Source organism: Poromitra crassiceps (genome assembly GCF_964638095.1).
Source record: "Poromitra crassiceps genome assembly, chromosome: 19".
Classification (NCBI taxonomy): domain Eukaryota; kingdom Metazoa; phylum Chordata; class Actinopteri; order Beryciformes; family Melamphaidae; genus Poromitra; species Poromitra crassiceps.
The window spans coordinates 7,167,202-7,187,643 of NC_139646.1; the positions used below are offsets into that span (position 1 = coordinate 7,167,202).

Here is a 20,442-nt window from a genome sequence, read left to right on the forward strand (position 1 = left end):
TACAGTTTCACTCCTTTTCGATGACAACACTGTGAAAGTCATTAAACCCAAGAGCTAGGACGCTATCTTCCTGACTCGCATCTCGTTATTGAATGGAGTTTGGCTGACTGTCAATCTACGTTCCACCACAAACACGTAGGGAGGGCAGTTACAGTGAAAAGCCATGAAATCAATGAGCAAATCAAGTAAAGGATTTGACGCTACAAACATGGACAAGAAAAGTGAAATAGCTGATGAAGCATCACTACCCAGTTCAAAACACAGCTCTTCCACCAAATCTTCAGTGAGTAGTGCCGCAGTGAAAGCTCGAGCAAAGGCTGAGGCTGCGCGTGCACGAGCATCATTCGCAGAGAAAGAAGTGGCTATAAAAAAAGAGAGAGCAAGATTACAGGCAGAGAAGGCGGGAGTAGAAGCAACTTTAGAGGCTTTGCATTTGAAGCAAGAGGCTGCTGCTGCCCTGGCGCATGCTGAAGCATTGGAAGCAGCTGCAGGAGTGGAAGACGGAGAACGTCACAGCCGAAGTCGGCAAAGTCAGTTACGCTTATCTCAAGTTATAAGGCAACGAACAGAAGGCTACGTAGAGGAACAGTCAGAATGGCAAACTGTCGACGATAACCCCTCTTCACCCGACCAACCATGCGATAACGGGGAATCATCGACTCCTGTAAAACATGAGGTCACCCAGGTGACTCATTCACACAACAATGATGATAGCCCACACTCCATCGCAGCTAGGCGGGTCTGCAGAGTTGAAACTGCGAAATCGTCAAGTCATCTTGCTCCCCAGCCTCGTATACACCAGCCTGATCAAAACCCTTCTCGCAAAATCTATCTTGCTGAAAATAAACCTCTTTTAAGTCATAGAGCATATGATGAACACCCTTCCAATCAAAAACGACACTATGCGCCTGAGACGGAAGCTACTAGCATGATCGACTTCGCCAAGTACTTAGCACGAAGAGAACTTGTGACCACGGGACTCACTAAGTTCGATGATAGACCTGAGAGCTTCAGAGCATGGCAATCATCCTTCAATAATGCCATACATGGCTTAGATCTCACTGCTAGTGAAGAGCTAGATCTCTTAGCAAAATGGTTAGGCAAAGAATCATCTGAGCATGTCAGAAGAATGCGTTCAGTGCATGTAACCAACCCACATGCCGCTTGTCAGCTGGTATGGGACAGGCTCCTGGAATGTTATGCTGCACCAGAGGTAATAGAGAGCGCTCTATTCAAAAAGTTGGATAGTTTTCCCCGCATAACCAGTAAAGATCACATCAAACTTAGAGAACTCGGAGATTTGCTTATGGAGTTGCAGTCTGCTAAAAACGATGGATACTTTCCTGGCCTCGCTTACCTGGACACGGCTCGTGGCGTCAACACAATTGTGGAGAAACTTCCCCATGGCCTCCAGGAAAAATGGATCTCGCTGGGCTCAAAGTTCAAAGAGGAACATGGAGCATGCTTCCCACCATTCTCCTTCTTCATGCAGTTCATCTGTAAAGAGGCAAGAACTAGAAACGATCCCAGTTTTGCCTTTTCAAGCAGTGTCAGTGGTCCTGCCAAGTATGAGAATCCAAGTATGAGTAATTCAAGAACTCCCATATATGTGCACAAGACCGACATTACTACAACAGCTGATACCAGCACAGAAAAAGCAACATACAGTGATGATGATGTAACAAAGAATTGCCCCATTCACAGCAAACCTCATGCTCTCGCCAAATGTAGAGGTTTTAGAGCCAAGCCCATAGAGGAGCGTAAAATCTACCTTAAGGAGAACAGCATATGCTTTAGGTGTTGCGCCTCATCATCTCACTTCGCCAGAGACTGTAAAAAAGTGCTCAAGTGCAGAGAATGTGAAAGTGACCATCACATTACAGCAATGCATCCAGGCCCGCCCCCCTGGACGCCCAAGCCTTCCACTCAAGACCCAGAGCCTTCAGCACAGGATGGAGGTTTCAACCCTCCAACCACCATCTCTTCCCACTGCACTGAGGTATGTGGCCCAGGCCTCTCAGCTCGTTCTTGCTCCAAGATATGCCTGGTAAACATATACCCGCATGGACAGTCAGGAAGTTCAATCAAGGCATACGCAATTCTTGATGATCAGAGCAATCGCTCTTTAGCGAGATCAAGCTTCTTTGAGCAGTTTGGGATTGAAAGTGACCCATCCCCTTTCTCACTCAAAACTTGTGCCGGAGTGATGGAAATGACAGGAAGGAAAGCAAATGGCTTCCAGATTGAGGCTGTGAATGGAGGGATAGTCATTGATCTTCCTCCACTCACCGAGTGTGACGAAATCCCAGACAATAGGACAGAGATACCGACACCGGAGGCGGCACGCCAGCACACTCACTTGAGTCCAGTTGCAGCTCACATCCCACAACTGGATCCAAATGCACAGATCCTACTCTTGCTTGGAAGAGATATCCTCAGAGTGCACAAGGTGAGGCAACAAATCAATGGGCCAGGCAACACTCCCTTTGCTCAGAGACTGGACTTAGGCTGGGTCCTCATAGGTGAGGTTTGCCTTGGGAATGTGCATAAGCCAACCATCAGCACCTTAAAGACGCACATCCTTGATAATGGACGACCCTCATTCCTCACCCCATGCCAGAATCAAATACGCCACAGAGACATGGTGAACCACGGCGGGGAATCAATTCCTTGCAATGTGTTTCCTTCGCCTACAAGTGTCTCTACTGACAAGGCAGCTGAAGATAAGCTTGGCAGCTCAGTGTTTATGAGAACCAAAAATGATGATAAGTGTGCTCCATCCTTCGAAGATATGGCCTTCCTAAAAATGATGGAGGAAGAGATTTACAAAGATGACACTAATAGCTGGGTGGCACCTCTAGCTTTCAGATCACCCAGACATCCTCTTCCCAATAATTGTGACCACGCACTCTCTCGTCTCGCCTCCTTACACGCACCTCTGGACCAAGCCGAAAGGAATCCTCTCATCCTGAGGAAACAAAGCCATGTCACCATGCTTTTAGTGTTAGCGATCATCATTGCGGGACCACTAGTGCCAATCTCGTCTGATCCGGACTCACCGTTCCTCTTAACGCCTGCTATTCTACTCACCCAGAAGTCTGGCACATCTGCTCCTCCAGGTCACTTCACAAAGGAAGACCTCTACAAGAGCCAATGGAGGCAGGTACAAGCTTTGGCCAATGAATTCTGGATCCGCTGGAAGCAGAAGTACTTGCCAACACGTCAGAGCAGACGCAAGTGGAATGAGACATGCAGAGATCTGCAAACTGGAGACATTGTGCTCTTGAAAGACAGTCAGCTATCCCGCCCATGGGATTGGTCACATCTGTGTTCCCAAGCTTCCGAAAAGTGCGGAAGATAGTGGTCAGCACAGCTTCTCAAGGTACCCCGCAGAGCAACGTATATGAGACCAGTCTCTGAGATCATTCTTCTCCTTCCTAAAGGGACTGAATCTTGAACTTACTTTTAGTTTAATATGTTAATAGTGACATTTAACAATGCCAGGCGGGGGAGTATTCTGTCCTCAACTTTGTTTTATGTGCAATAGCGCCATCTAGTGAGCTTATTATGTCCTCTACTTAGATTTATTTATATAGTGCCATCTAGTGGTTTTATCTGTGTTGCACACAGGAGAAGTTAAGAGAGGAGGAGACAGTAAAACTAGCCAATAAGAGGGCAGACAATTTGATTGGCAACAGAATCAACCAATAGAAAACCATACAATTCTTCTTCTTCTACAGTTCTACCTCAATTTAGTCTCACAGGAAACAGTCTTTTAGTTTGCCAGCCATGCACATGGCCATGCACCAACTCCAGAAGAATAGAGGGAATGCACCGACGCCACGCCCCCTCCCGAACACGCCCCCTCAGCCGGACTGAGCAGCGCTGAGTGTCAAATTTCCAAAACAAACAGTGGCTTCCGCCAGGGGTAGTAGCGAAACCACGGCTAATATAAACGATTATCTGCTTAAATTGAAGGCAGTTGGACTCGATTGTGACCCTTACAGCTTGCCAAAGAACCAGTGGTCCATGGACGTAGACATGTGGCCAGGAATAGGGTTTCCTGACATTTATATGTACTTAATATTGACGCCGGGGAAATACACAGACCAAAGCATGAAAGCATACAAGAGCCTGGACGTGTGGTCGCACTTCAAGGCTGGATTTGTTGGCGACATTAAAGTAACGAGGACAGCAATGGATATTCTGGTTGTATGTGGAGAGGTAAATATTTATTTTATTACAACTTTTATTAAGAAAAATATAGCATACGCTGTCACTAACACACGCTAGCTTTGTTCATAGTGAACACTGTCACTCATGTAACGTTATATCTGTGCAGGTAAAACACAGCCAGAGAATGAATGAGCCCTCATTGAAACCCTGGATAGCTGCAGAGAAGACCGGGACCGTTTCATTAGCTTTCGACAGTCTGTAAAAAGATACCTCCGACACCTTGTTGAATCTATTTTTACAGTCAATGGCACAACAGCACTTTCCCATTTTCGTTGTTTTCTCGCGGAAGCTGAACGCTAAACACCGTGACCCGGCGGCGCCACCTGGCTTGTTTAGACGTTTTGACACTCACTGCAGCTGAGTGGGCGTACCCGCACTGACTGTCGCGTCTGTGACGTCACGTGCATTCCCTCTATACCTTTGCAATCCTCACTTGATACGCTTAAGAAAGCAATGGCTGTAAGTTTATTTTGTTTACTTTATGCTTAGAATCATATATTGAAGAGTATTTCTGATGGATGATGTTTGACACTGTTGTATTTTGTGAATGTTCTGTTTGCCAGCATTTAGGTGTGTTGTAGCACAGATAATATACAGTGAATATTATTTGCAGTAGCTCTAGCTGGGTCTAAGTATATTGTTGTATATTTCACCCTACATTGCACTGTATCAGAAGATGTGTTTATTACTATCTACATTTATTTGTTTAGAGCACCTGTTGTAATGATAGTAGCTCTGTGGTGACTCTGTAAAATACAGTAATTTTCTGTATCTTTCTTTTCTGTACAGTTTCACTCCTTTTCGATGACAACACTGTGAAAGTCATTAAACCCAAGAGCTAGGACGCTATCTTCCTGACTCGCATCTCGTTATTGAATGGAGTTTGGCTGACTGTCAATCTACGTTCCACCACAAACACGTAGGGAGGGCAGTTACAGCGTGTGTGTGTGTGTGTGTGTGTGTGGTGTGCGTGCGTGCATGCGCGCACGCACGCATGCGTGTATGTGTGTGTGTCTGCACACATTTTTATTGTGAGATGAAGAACAATCTCATGAAGAATAATCTCCTCCCGTGTGTGTGTGTGTGTGTGTCTGGGTAGGACATTTACTTTTTTACACAAGGGCTATTTTTGTCCCTGTTAAATATATTTTGGGGGCATTTTGGATCATTTCCAGGGCAATTTGATCAAATACTTTAGTTGCACCTATGCACATGTAGCAACCTATTGTCCAAGCATATTTTATTTCTAAAAGTTCATAAACAATCACAGTTAAAGATTCCCATTTCCTATCTCAACAACACTTTTGATTGTCTGGCATGTTATTAATGTACTTGGCAAAAACATGAGTGAACTAGCTGGCCAGCTAGCTTGTGCTGCCTGTCACTGGAGGGGCGGGGGTTGTACGGATGCCTAGTTGCCCATTTTCGAGTCACACTTTGCAAATGCAGAATAATGTTAAAATGCAGAAAGTATTAAACTCTTTATTTTATGGGGGCATTTAAAAGCCCACGTCACCCCAGTTCCAAGGGCAATTCTAGATATTTTAGGGGCATTTTGCACCAAGCCCCCGCTAATTTCCTACCCTGGTGTGTGTGTGTGTGTGTGTGTCAGTGTGTGTGTGTGTGTGCGTGCATGTGTGTGTGTGTGTGTGTGTGTGTCAGTGTGTGTGTGTGTGTGTGTGTGTGTGTGTCTGTGTGTGTCTGTGTGTGTGTGTGTTTACCAGCAAGTGCAGCGGAGGGTGTACTAGGCTGCCCGTAACCGTGGCGATTTACAGCAATGACTCTGAACTCATAACTGACCCCTGGCCTCAGTCGCTCCAGCGGCACTGAGACAGACCTGCTGCTGGGAGGGAGCAGTCTGGTGAAAGAATCCCACACTCCTTCATCTGCAGAGAGAGAGTGGGGTAATTGGGTAATTTACTATACACAAACATTTTGCACCTGGACATGTGGTAGACACCTGGCAATTAGTACATAAATTGCGCCTCAGGTATTTTAATTGGGGAATTGAGACTGACTTGATTTCCATAAATAGTCTTAATAAATCAGAAGCTAAACTGGAGAAAGCTGTGCTTGCTAAAGAGACAGTTCACCCAAAATCAAAAATACATATTTCCCCTCTTACCTGTAGTGCTATTTAACCATCTAGATCATTTTGGTGTGAGTTGCAGAGTTTTGGCTATATTGGCTGTAGAGATGTCTGCCTTCTCTCGAATACAATGGAACTGGATGGCCCTCAGCTTGTTGTGCTCAAAGTGCCAAAGAAATACATTTGAAAAACGGAACAGCCATGTCTCTTTCCACAGATTACACAGGATAATCCACACACCTTGTTGTGAGCAGTTTTGTGTTGGAACTACCTGTATTTTCTTTCAACCAGACTACACCCTGCTGAACTGAACCGAACTACACCCACAAGTTCGGTCGATAGAAAAAGTAACAATTCACACACAAAAACTATCCAGATAGATAAATACAAGAGGATAAATATGTACTTTTGATTTTGAGGTGAACTGTCTCTTTAAGGTTAACACACTTCTTTTTATATAAGAGAGAAAAACAAGTTAAAATGATGAAGTGTTTGAAAAGGTGTGAAATTAAATGATGACTGAAATTTTCATTTGTGTTTGTAGCTTACCTGAGGGACGCGCCTCAATAACATAGCCAATTATAGGTCCCGCCCCTGTATCTCCATCTGACCAATGGATAGTGAGGGCAGAGGATGACTTGGTAATGGACATTTCCACAGGTGAACCAGGGGTGCCTGTAGTATGCAACAAGAGTGTTAGAGAGATAGTTTGAGTCCCCCACAACCCTAAACTATACACATGGCTACTTACGTATGACTGACACACACTATGACTACGGCGTTGCTCACCTTGCATGGGCTGTGCAGTCATGTTGGCATGCATGGGGGGTCCATAGCTAACTGTGCGAGCCTGGACGCTGAAGGTGTAGGTCACTCCTTTGGTCAGGTCTCGAGCCTTCAGCCAGCGCTGCCAGCTGCCCTTCACATCCACTGTCACCACTTTACTCACTCCTGCTCTCACATAGACAATGAGAGGAGAAGTCAGTGTCCTCTTCCAAATGTGTGCGTGAATGAGTGTGTGCGCGCGCATGTGTGTGTGTGTGTGTGTGTGTGTGTGTTTGGGTGCATACCTTGTACAGGAGCAGTGGGCTGGTAGACCACCCTGTAGCCCTCCAGTTGTCCATTAGGAGTGAGAGGAGCTCCCCAGGATACGTTGACACTCCCCCCTGTCACCTCTGAGAAGGTTAGGTAGCTGGGCTGGCTAGGAGCTGGGGGACGCATGGAGGATGAAGGACAAAACAGAAGAGACAATGCAGCAAAGAAAGAATTATAATAGGCTATGATATGATGCTCGTTATTATTATTATTATGATGTTTTTTTTTTACAGAACCGTACATAAGCCAAAATGGGATCAGGCCCCTCTCCATACCAGACTGCAGAGTCCTAGCCCCACGGGGCTCGCTGGGCGGCCCGTCTCCAGCCGTGTTGAAGGCCGTCAGTGTGACCAGGTAAGGTGTGTAACTGGTGAGGTTGACCAGGCGCACGCGAGTGTCTGGGACAAAGATCACCTTCACCTTCTCACTCTGGTTCTGTTTGTCCCTCTCCCAGTAGTGGATCTGTAACACGGGGAAACACTGTCAGCAAACAAAGGCTCCATTATCCCCAAATCCTCCCAAACAGCATCTATACCTTCAGTTTCTCCTCCCTTCTCTTCTGTCATCCATTCTTATTATTACCTTCTTTACTCTCCATCTCTTGCTCCTGAGGTAGCCTAATCAATCCCCATCAAATACAAATGTGCTGTTTTGCTGGGGACAGAGAAAAGGCTACAGAGTGTCGTCTTTGTGTTGACAGTGCCATTAGAAAGGGTGGTAGTTGGAACACATGCAGTAGCCTTTATGGATACCACTGGTCTAGCATGCATGTATGAAGATATACAGTTCTAGTAGAAAACAGTGTCTTCAGCAGGCCAATTTTAGGGGGGGCGTGATCATCTAAAGCTGTTGTGACAAAGTCCTGCCAAGTCTGGTTTAATTAGAGGCAAATTACAAAATTACTACTGGAGATGAGGTTTCTGAAAAGCATTGCTGGCATCATTGCATTAAAAGGGACATAATTGATTGTTCTGCTTGCCTTTTCTTGCCGTCACATCATTATAACCTTAGACTACCTGATAATAATTAAATTTGGTGCAAATTCTCCCTGATTAGATCATAAGTTCAATGGAATTAAATTGTAATTATAAGCATTAGGTTACAGCATTGGCTTACAAAATGTAGACGCCATTCGTTGTCTGATAGTGTAGCTTAATTCCCTGAGCATAATAAGAAAGCTTGGGTCCATTTACCCTTCCCAGCCTGTTTCATTTGCAGACTGCACATGCCCATGTGGAAAGGAACCAATGGAAGTGACCTATGACCTATGAGCTATTGATGAACGTGGTTAAGGCAAGACACAGGATATTTTGTCTGATTACCGCAAGTTGAAATAAAACAAAAGTGTGATTATTGTACCAATTATGCCGAGCGCAATATCACTATTAGGAGCTTGTTGCTAATGAATTTAATTTATTGTTTTATTATATTTTGGTTCATAGTTCAGGCTCTGCAGTAGTAGCCATTGAGGAATATTGTCTGTAGCTTTTTGGTACTTTAGACAGACTAACTTACTGATGTATCATTCTGTCATTAAGTTTAACATAACTGTGCTGGTTTGACAAATGTGTTACCAAATCTGCACTGAATAGATTGTGTCCTTTGGCTTTCATTATTATTATTTTTTCTTTGACATACAGTATATTACGGTACTTGTAAAATAGACTAAATATCCCAAATGTTTAATGCATGTGTTTAGTGAATCAATGGTTAACTGTAATGCATTAAACAGATGGTTAACCAAACCATCACTTCCCAGGTGCATATCCTCCAAAAAAACTTGTTTTAGAACTACAGCTACAGGTACTTGAATTCAATCCTGTGAACCACTTCATATTGTACATATTGAGGAAACGTCTTCAGATATCAATGGCAACTGTTTTCAAGTACAGGGGGAATAATTGTTTTTAGAATGTAATCATTCCCATCCTTCTCATCTTTGGAGAGCAACAGCTTAGAGCTATGGAACCAGTGGGCTAGCTCTGAGGTTTTCCCACAAAGATGTGGGAGTAACCCTGAAAGCTGTAGTTCCACCACTTGAGGCAGGACTCAAAAGTGTTAAAATGCCCCGTAACATTGATTAAGCATCATTACAGCCTGGGGTTTTGGTCTATGTAGCTAATTTCATCCTTTCATCACAACTGTAGGGGGGTCATTTCTTACATAACTCGCCCTTTTGGAGTAAAATAGACAATATAAAAGGGGGTGATTGGCAGGTCACCTGTCCATTGATCGCACAGCTTGCCGATCACGGACCAATAGCAGGTGGAGTTGCGGCTCTGGGAAACCCCCGTCTCACGTGAGCTGTGCAAGGACCCCAATATGGCCACAGACAACACTTTGCTGCAAAACATGAGTCCAAAAAATAGTGGATGGGTTTGTCCATATTATTTAGGGCAGTGTGTGGAACAGCCCAAGTCTTGTGGAAATGTCTGGGCATACTACACACTAACCACAAGGTGACATCGCTGACTGAACTTCATGCATTTGAAATGAGTCATCATCAGAAGTATATGTTGTACACATGAGCTCTCAGACCGAGCAAGTAGCCGCAGCAGCTGTCACAGTACTTCTGCTCATGCCGTTTCATTGACTTGGAGCTCAATATTTTTGGCTATCAGTGAAAATGCAGTGTAAAAATGAGGAGCGAGGTGAATCAGAGCGTAGCATGTGCCAGATATAAACCCATGCAAGTGCAGCACATGGACATTTTCCCTGACAAGCATATGAGTCATACCAATCAACCACCTGGGTACCTCATCATGCACTGTATGGTTTCTCAGCTCATTCATATACTCAGATCATGAAACCATGGCCTTTACACGCACAGGCGAGCTGGCCTTTCGCTGTACTCCTGCTTTTCCCGGTGAGTCAGTGACTCTGTGGGCCGGTGGTGGGCCGAGCGAGAACCATACACAGAGATGTGGCAAAATGTCAGATTGATTTATTTGGCATTAGAGCTAACGTGTCACTTCAGGCAACATTAAGTGGTATAAACGTTGCCATTCGGTATTCTAGCTATTATGCGTTCCATAAGCACTGTTGGAAATATATAATTATGAGTTCGGTGTGCACCACTGACCGAAATAATAAGTGTGCATGACGACCCAATGAGGATGTGAATACGACTGGGAGAGTTGGGATTTTCCATGAAACCTTAGTTGCCAAGATGTGAGGTTTTAAGGGGAAAATGCTTTTCAGTATCGACGCTGTGTCAACAATTGATGGTAAAAGCAATGATATGTAATTGTGTGGCATTTTAGGTAAATATTTAATCGTATTATAGGTTTCTATTTGCACTCTTTGTTTAAGGTTTTAGCTGTCATGTAGCCTACTGTATGTTCAACAATGTTTTGCAGCACAAAGTATCTCTGTACTGTTTGGTAAAATACACCAACAGCCACCAAAGAGCTATTTTTGGTACGGACTTAATTTTATTATTATTCACAACTCATCTCAAACGCGCACTATAGAGGGTATGCACACCCACTGGAACACGCCCCCTCCATCAGGAATCAGTGTCAAAATGAGTGTCAAGTTCCTCACTGAGGAGCAGGTGTCAGTTATCTAGGCTGATTACTGCATTCAAGCTCAGTCTTGCTGTGACTCAGTGGGCGTGACCCCACAGTGACTTCTGCCTCTGTGACATCACATGCATACCCTCTATAGACCAAATCACCGTGACGTCACCATGTAAACAAATTTACTTCCGGGTACCACTTGGGGAAGGCGGCAGGTTTAAATGTGCGTGTTGTCAAATAAATGCTGTCAAACCCTCTCGTTGTTTTCGGCCGACTACTTTCAATTTAATTGGTTAAACGGTTGGTAAACATGCTTGTCCGACGTATCTAGCCTTTCTTCTGTGTTTGTTTTATGTAGTGTTAGCTAGCTAATAACGTTTGTTTGTCTGTCAAACTCGCTGTTTTGCAGACTCATTAACGTAGAAGAGCCTGGTGACGCGAGGTTACGTTAACGTTACAAACAGAGCTACAGACGCCACGTTAATTTAATTTAGCGTCAAGTCTACTCTGGTCTGGTCCAACAGGTAAATTAGCTAGTCTGGTCGTTAGTGAAAGTGAAATGATATTAAACAACAACACAACACGGACGAACCATTTTTGTCTTCTTTGTCTGTTTTTGTCTTCAACACGTCAGTTTGTGCCGTCCACCGCCATTATAATGTGTGGACCTCAGGGGTACCCGGAAGTAAATGTAAACATCCCGCTGATTTGGTCTATAGAGACACTGCGGAGCACGTCATCATTCAGAAACCACGGCCGAAACGGGGGAAAACACAAACTCCCGTCCAATCCTGGCGTTCTCCTATGTCGCGTGCATGGCCGGATGTTGCACAAAAAGATTGTATATACAGAAGATGAACACTCCAACTTACTTCATTGACAGCAACATCCACATTTTTCTTCTCGCCAATTCTCAATGGCTTCCTTGTTTTCAAGGATGACAAAAAAACTTTAACTGGAGTTTTTTTTTACATTTGTTGTCTGCGCAGCCCACCACACAACAGCTTTTAGCTATGTTTAATTCAAGGAAAATGACGCTGGTGTGTGGAAACGAACGGAGCTTTTCCCCCGTGATGGGCGTGGCCTATTTCATGCAGTGTCTCTATCAGAAATTACTAGAAGGTGCAACAAACAATATTGCCCACTTCTGAATTCACAAGTAGGAGCTTATTAGGAACACTTGAGGGCAGCATTATACCATCTCCGTTTTACCTCAGGCTCCAACTGTGGAATTTATAATTAAAATATATCACGTGCGCTCTAGAATACCAATTACCACTCCACAGACTATAAAAAAAGGGGCTACATCTCCGGTGACACTTTGTTCTAATGTGTCCATCTTGTGAGGGACAGGAAGTGAGATGAAGAATCTGTGGTTAAGTCCAAGGCATTTTTTTTTTTTTAATTCTAGTCCCCCCTTTTAGAGCTGGTATTTTTTGAAAGGATTATTAAAGGATCAAGATCAAAATTAACATTTTTCACAGCTGATGAACACGACGGCCATGATCTGATTTGATGAGATCAAGAACTCTTAAATGGCTTTTCAAACGGATCTGCCACTTGACGGTGAAAAACAGCAGCTGGATGTCGGCGGAGCACAGCTTCTCACATCTGTTTGTGTCTGCTGCACCTCAATGAGACCATGTTTCACCCATTTTGGTAAGAACAGTGCGTTCATACCTCGGTGGTCTTAAAGTTGTCATTATGACGGCGATGATTTTGAACTCAGAATTATTACAATTAAGAAATATAAATTCTCAATTGATACTGCAAGGATTTGTACTCACGGTACTTAGTTTGCACACTCATTATTATTGCCCAAATCCTATTAAGCAACCTTTTTCAGTCTGGTGTGTTTGAGAGATCTCACCTGACAGAAAAAGGATTTGGAATAGTCTGGTATTATCTGTTAACCCGTCACCTGTCACAGCTAGTGTGTTTAACAAGCCCACTAGGGCGTTACAGAAAACCTTCAATGCTGTTTTAACTTGCCCAACAGCACACCACTCGTAATGACGTTTACCTTCAGCACTCCTTCTTCAAAACCCAGTCATGGTGTTTTGAGCCCCTCATCTAACAATGCAGGAGGGTTAGCAGAAGGCAGCAGCTATACATTCATTAAACATTCTTTCTCTACTCGCTTTCTCTCTTCTTAATCTCCTTAACCCCCCTCTCCCTGACACTGCCAACCCGCGTACTTCCATCTCTGGGAGTTTCACATATTCCCTGGATCCTCTCGTCTAATCAGGATTCTACAGGGATCCCTCGCTCATCTTATTCCTTCACTCTGCAAATATTACATTGGCTTCTTTTTTCCTTTTCCTTGTCCTCCCGCAGAAATCAATGTGTCTCGAGCAGGACAGATAACCTTGTGTTTGAAGTTCTAAGAGCGAGGGGGGAGGGGCAGAGAGAGGAATGATATTGAAGCCATTAAAGGATATATTCAGATTCTTTTTCTAACTTATTTTTTTTTAAATATAGGACACTTGAAGGTGCAACTGACAAAAATCCCTCCAAGACGGTTTAAAAAAAACAGACATCACAGACAAGTACTGTACCGTTTGTGTGTTTGGGTCTTTATTTTTGTCTTGTACCTGTCCCAATTCTTTCTCTCTGAGTCGAGTGTGTGTGTGTGTGTGTGTGTGTGTGTGTGTGTGTGTGTGTGTGTGCGTGTGCGTGTGTCTGATGCATGCGTGCATGTGTTTGTGTGTGTGTGGTGTACTTGTGCGTTTCAGACTGAGATCCAACTAGGGTTATACCCAGGTTGATTTTGTGTTTGAAAGGGTTAACCTGCGTTGCCCAACTCGGCTTAGCAACCCAACTGATGGGTCGGACAAGGGTTGACTTCACTGTGAATGGCACTGCCCGGGTTGCAACAACCGGGGCGGGACAAACAAATCTGATTGGTTGAATGGGGGCACACTGCAGTGACCGCGTCCGCCCTGTCCATTAGTTGAGTTAACTGTTATGCTAATCTCTCCTGGGTTGTGACCCGGGTCCTATCTGAACGGTCATGATCAGGGATTAACCCCGTGTTGACTGACTATGGTGTGAATTGACAAAAGCAGGGTTGAACACGGGTCAAGTAACCCTGGCCCGACCCTGGTCATATTGGTCTGAAAGTGGTATTTGTCGGTCTGCATGTCACCTTGTATCCCTGGATGAGTCCGTTCTGGGTCTCGAGGGGGGGTGTGTCCCAGGTCAACTCCAGGATGGTGGGAGCCACAGCCGACACTCTGATAGACTGGGGGGCCACCGATGGAGCTGGGGGGGGGGGGGGGGGGTAGACACTTAGCTGGGTGGTGGTGTGTCTTTGCTTCCAATTAGAATGTGCCTAAGGCACTTCCTTGTTACCCCGCTGGAACACACACAGCATGTACACGCATGTATATATGGCCCCTTTCTCTAAGGGAAGAGAAGAGGCCATATCTCCTCTTGGCATCACCCCCTTGCGGCTTGTTCTCCCCCCACTCTCCATCTTCACCTCTCACTTCCCTGCATATGATGTGTATGGCTTACTAAACTTACACACACATACACACACACACAAACACACACACACACATAGGCACGCACGCGCACACACACACACACACACGCACACGCACACACACACACACACATAGGCATGCACGCACAAACGCGCGCGCACACACACACACACACACACACACACACACACACACACACACACACACACACACCTTGAATGGGAGATTGGCAATGCAACATTGGTGTGATAGAAGGAGTGTGAGTGTGAGATTGTCCTGTTTCTAGAGAGTTGACAAGACTGTGAGAGTATTAAAGGAACAGCTCACCCTAAAATCCAAAATACATATATTCCCTCTCACCTGTAGTGCTATTTATCCATCTTTATCGTTTTGTGTTAGTTGCCTGAGTTTTGGAGATATCGGCTGCAGAGTTTCTGCCTTCTCTCCAATACAATGGAACTGGATGGCACTCGGCTTGTGGTGCTCAAAGTGCCAAATAAATACATTTGATAAACTCAACAGCAATGTCTCTTTCCAGAAATCATGACCCCGTTACTCAAGATAATCCACAGACCTCATTATGAGCAGTTTCATGGAGGAACTATTTTCTTTTGACCGAACTACACCCGCTAGCTGCTAGCTAGTTCCTACATGAGACTGCAAAAGAAAATAGTTCCTTCATGAAACTGCTCACAACAAAGTCTGTGCATTATTTTGAGTAGTAGAACGGATGAAGGTAGAATCAAAGATAGGTAGAATTTTTAGGTAGGTAGAATTTTTTTTTCATATAAAAGTTGAGGCTCTCTTCTTCCTTTTGGGATATTCAGTCTTTACGTAGTCATAGAAGAAAATGTTCTCTGGGTCTTGGAAAATTAATGAAAATGATCAAAAACCCTGGCGGTGGCTAGTGACTTTTTCTGAAAAACTGTGGTGGAGAATGAGTTCATATCAAAATGTGCATGCATGTGACTGCACACTCACATGGTTGTGGTTTCTAACAAGGTATTGCAGCAATGTGTGTGTGTGTGTGTGTGTGTGTGTGTGTATGTGTGTGTGTGTGTGTGTGTGTGTGTGTGTGTGTGTGTGTGTGTGTGTGTGTGTGTGTGTGTGTGTGTGTGTGTGTGTGTGTGTGTGTGTGCACACGCGTATGCGTGAGGGATATATTTGCACTGCCGTCTGTCTAATGGATCCGTGGCTTGACTCTCTGGTGAAAGTTAAACAGGGGTTGGGCTGCCCATCACTGCAGAATGGATGACCTCGCACAGCATCTGACGACATGCAGGTGTGTGCATGCACACTCACACACAGACACACGCACACACATACGCACACACACACAGACACACGCACACACAGACACACGCATGCACGCACACACATACGCACACACACACACACACACACACACACACACACACACACACACAAACACACGCACACACAAACACACGCACACACAGACACACGCACGCATGCACACACATACGCACACACACACACACACACACACACACACACACACACACAAACACACACACACACACACACACACACACACACACACACACACACACACACACACACACATCCATCCCCTATTAGAGAACACCACTAAGCCTTTCAAAGGCAATGTCACTCTAGGGGACAAGAGGAGAAAGACAGGAGGGGAGGGAGGGGGCAGCCAGAGTGCCAGATAGGCCAAGAGTGGCAGACAGGAAGCAGGCAGCGCAGAGAGATACAGACAAACAGGAAGCAGGCAGAGCAGAGAGATACAGACAAACAGGAAGCAGGCAGAGCAGAGAGAGAAAGACAGACAGGAAGCAGGCAGAGCAGAGAGAGAAAGACAGACAGGAAGCAGACAGAGCAGAGAGAGAAAGACAAACAGGAAGCAGGCAGAGCAGAGAGAGAAAGACAGACAGGAAGCAGGCAGAGCAGAGAGAGAAAGACAAACAGGAAGCAGGCAGAGCAGAGAGAGAGACAGACAGGAAGCAGGCAGAGCAGAGAGAGAAAGACAGACAGGAAGCAGACAGAGCAGAGAGAGAAAGACAAACAGGAAGCAGGCAGAGCAGAGAGAGAAAGACAGACAGGAAGCAGGCAGAGCAGAGAGAGAAAGACAAACAGGAAGCAGGCAGAGCAGAGAGAGAGACAGACAGGAAGCAGGCAGAGCAGAGAGAGAAAGACAGGAAGTAGGCAGAGCAGAGACATACAGACAGGAAGCAGGCAGAGCAGAGAGAGAGACAGACAGGAAGCAGGCAGAGCAGAGAGACAGACAGGAAGTAGGCAGAGCAGAGAGAGAGACAGACAGGAAGCAGGCAGAGCAGAGAGACAGGAAGTAGGCAGAGCAGAGACAGACAGACAGGAAGCAGGCAGAGCAGAGAGACAGACAGGACGTAGGCAGAGCAGAGAGACAGACAGGAAGTAGGCAGAGCAGAGAGACAGACAGGAAGTAGGCAGAGCACAGAGACAGGCAGGAAGCAGGCAGAGCAGAGAGAGACAGACAGCAGGCAGAGCAGAGACATACAGACAGCAGGCAGAGCAGAGACATACAGACAGGAAGCAGGCAGAGCAGAGAGAGACAGACAGACAGGAAGTAGGCAGAGCAGAGACATACAGACAGGAAGCAGGCAGAGCAGAGAGAGACATACAGACAGGAAGCAGGCAGAGCAGAGAGACAGACAGGACGTAGGCAGAGCAGAGAGACAGACAGGAAGCAGGCAGAGCAGAGAGACAGACAGGAAGTAGGCAGAGCACAGAGACAGGCAGGAAGTAGGCAGAGCAGAGACATACAGACAGGAAGCAGGCAGAGCAGAGAGAGACAGACAGCAGGCAGAGCAGAGACATACAGACAGGAAGCAGGCAGAGCAGAGAGAGACAGACAGACAGGAAGTAGGCAGAGCAGAGACATACAGACAGGAAGCAGGCAGAGCAGAGAGAGACATACAGACAGGAAGCAGGCAGAGCAGAGACATACAGACAGGAAGCAGGCAGAGCAGAGAGAGACAGACAGACAGGAAGTAGGCAGAGCAGAGACATACAGACAGGAAGCAGGCAGAGCAGAGAGAGACATACAGACAGGAAGCAGGCAGAGCAGAGACATACAGACAGGAAGCAGGCAGAGCAGAGAGAGACAGACAGACAGGAAGTAGGCAGAGCAGAGACAGACAGACAGGAAGCAGGCAGAGCAGAGAGAGACAGACAGGAAGCAGGCAGAGCAGAGAGAGACAGACAGACAGGAAGCAGGCAGAGCAGAGAGAGACAGACAGGAAGCAAGCAGAGCAGATAGAGACAGACAGGAAGCAGGCAGAGCAGAGAGAGACAGACAGACGGGAAGCAGGCAGAGCAGAGAGAGACAGACAGACAGGAAGCAGGCAGAGCAGAGAGAGACAGACAGGAAGCAGGCAGAGCAGAGACAGACAGACAGGAAGCAGGCAGAGCAGAGAGATAAAGAGAATAATAGAATGAGAAGGAGGTGTAAACAAGGCAGAAAGATCTGTTTGGCCCAAGGTGACTGACGTAATAACAGCAATAATCCGCAATGAGACTATGTTTCCTGTTCCTTTATGTTGCTAACTTCAAACCAAATATGAGAAGAGGAGAGGAGCTGGCTAAACAACATTCTATACTGAAATGGTCCATGTACTCATTCCACATACCTGGCACTATGATCTGCATGTGTAAACTCACCATAACCATGATATGTAGACCAATGCAGTGCTATGTCTTTCTGTTTCCACCTACCTGCCTCCCCAACAGACACCTCCACCGGGCTGGAGGGCAAGCTCTCTCCGATGATATTGTAGCTTGTCATAACAATCTGGTAGCGTTTGAACTTCTTCAGTTCTGTAGAGAAATGATGATACTTAGACATCATATACACAATACACATGCAAACCAGCTCTGTTTTACTTTGCTTCTATAGATCGATGGTATTGCCAAGAGGAGAATCTGGATGCTTATCAAACAACTAAATCATAAAGAGCCTTCAACCTTTTGGTCCAGCTCTGTCAACATTTGGCTGGGCTTGGCTGGCTGGTTCAATCTTAAAGCACTTACGTGTCAACTCAAACTCTGTTAGCGAGGGACTGCTGACTGTCTTGAAGGTGCTGTTGGCTTTGGGGGAAAGAGAGAGAGAGGTGAAGGGAGAGCAAATCAATACATGTTTCAAGTTGAACAATAAATGTGGACATTATAATACCGGTCAATCAAAAGATTTGATTTAATGGCAGGGGGAATCATCTGAAATACTTTTATGTTTTAATAAGCTCGTCAGGCACAATGGACCCAGAATTGTCCACCTGCCAATCTCAGCCAGGCAGGTAGTCAATCTAAATTATTATAAAGTACTTTCAGCTCTGCAGTGCATAACAGTGTTTTATTATTGCAGTATTCTAGTGGAACGGGGTTTGGCCTCACGGTAAAACAAACTGTCTGCCGACAAGTGGTGCCATTGGCTCAGTCCCTCATCATGGCCACAGTCCATCCCCGCCAAAGTGTCTTTGAGAGAGACATTGAACCTCTATTTGCTCCAGGGGGGGATTTGTTGATAAAAAATTACATTGAAATGTATTATTATTGTTTTCTGAGAGTGTTTTTCTCGCCCAAGGGGGAAAATGCTCTTTTCTCTTGGCCTCCTCCACAGGCAGCTAGCTTCACAGTGCAGGGTCGGCTACAGAGCAGCAGACCTGCAGCTGATTGAGATTCAATGATGTGCTTAAAGGAGAGTTCAGCACGGCGGATGCTTGCTAAACACAGGGGCTTGAAGCACCCGGCCTTCCACTTGAAAGATGGTCTCCGTAATCACTACGCCACCCTCCTGCCCTTAAAACAGCTGTTTCCACACACCCAGTTTTGGATGTTTGCATGCATCTCAAAGGGTAGAAGTGATTGGAGGGTGAATTGCACTGTATTGATTATGGAAATATGGTTCTCTAAATTCCTAAAACAATCCCAGGAGTAAGCAGTACTACTCACTTGTAATGAGGCCACTCGTTGCGGTGTTGCTTTTGGTTGCCATGACGTCTGTTGCAGCGGAGTGGGTGGCGTCTACAGGGAGCTCTCTATAGTACAGCCGGTACCCAATCAACACCCCGTTAATACTCTCATCACTGGGACGCTGGGAGACACACGCACGCATGCACGCACGCACACGCACACGCACACGCACACGCACGCACACACACAGACACACACACACACACACACATTTATTTTTTAATGTCCACATAAATACAAGCATACAAAGGACAAAAAAATTACGAATACATTCAAATATTAAGAGTCAGTCAGTTACATACAGTAAGTGCCTAATTGGCGACCACATTCTCACCTACAAACAGAATGATAACACACAGGATGATAATAATGGCAGGCCAAAAGATAACAGACAGGATCCACACTTCATGGGTATAGAAAGCAACGCCTCTTCCATATTGAGTGGCTATGATAGCAGATAGTGAACAATACCTTGCTAACTGCTTGGCCCTTCTCTTAGGGAGACCAACCATCTGGAGACCTCTCACAACCAGCTTATGCACGTCATGATCCAGGCTACCAAATATGAAAACTAAAAGTTTACACCTGTAGCCCAGCTGTGAAATGGTCTGCTCCAGCTGCTGATATTGCATGTTGGTTATTAGAAAGGCTTCCTCAAGGCTGTGGTCAAAGGTACAGCCAGCCTCTAGAACAAACACCTCTCTATTTCCATTGACAACAACAGCATCAGGAGTGGCTGTAATGTTAGAGACACACTAGGCCTGGGTATCGGTACTCAATAATACCTTCAAGGTATTGACCGAAATAACCCAGTAGCACCAAGTAATATCGAAACTGTTCCAGTCAAACGATACCTACGATACGATACGATAAACTTTATTAATCCCTCAGGGAGGAAACTGAGTAAATTCAGACCTTTTTGTACACGTTCTTCGATTTAATGCGATGTGTGTGAGTGCGTAGCCCACTACCGCAGCAGCTACAACACATACATGTACAGTCTGTGGTGGTGAAGTCA

The 20,442-nt window shown here is 45.5% G+C and overlaps 1 protein-coding gene across 1 annotated transcript in view; it reads right to left on the reverse strand.

Annotated features, from left to right (window-relative positions):
- LOC310793861 (protein sidekick-1-like) overlaps nucleotides 1-20,442 on the reverse strand; it is a gene marked incomplete at both ends in the record, with an annotated part of 384,133 nt that overhangs the window by 8,442 nt on the left and 355,249 nt on the right. The window contains 9 exons of the mRNA XM_083655753.1: nucleotides 5,958-6,122; nucleotides 6,875-7,000; nucleotides 7,115-7,276; nucleotides 7,396-7,533; nucleotides 7,696-7,882; nucleotides 14,090-14,205; nucleotides 18,171-18,272; nucleotides 18,486-18,542; nucleotides 19,404-19,545. Coding sequence (XP_083511879.1) covers nucleotides 5,958-6,122; nucleotides 6,875-7,000; nucleotides 7,115-7,276; nucleotides 7,396-7,533; nucleotides 7,696-7,882; nucleotides 14,090-14,205; nucleotides 18,171-18,272; nucleotides 18,486-18,542; nucleotides 19,404-19,545 — 1,195 coding nt within the window. The remainder of the gene's footprint in view (nucleotides 1-5,957; nucleotides 6,123-6,874; nucleotides 7,001-7,114; nucleotides 7,277-7,395; nucleotides 7,534-7,695; nucleotides 7,883-14,089; nucleotides 14,206-18,170; nucleotides 18,273-18,485; nucleotides 18,543-19,403; nucleotides 19,546-20,442) is intronic.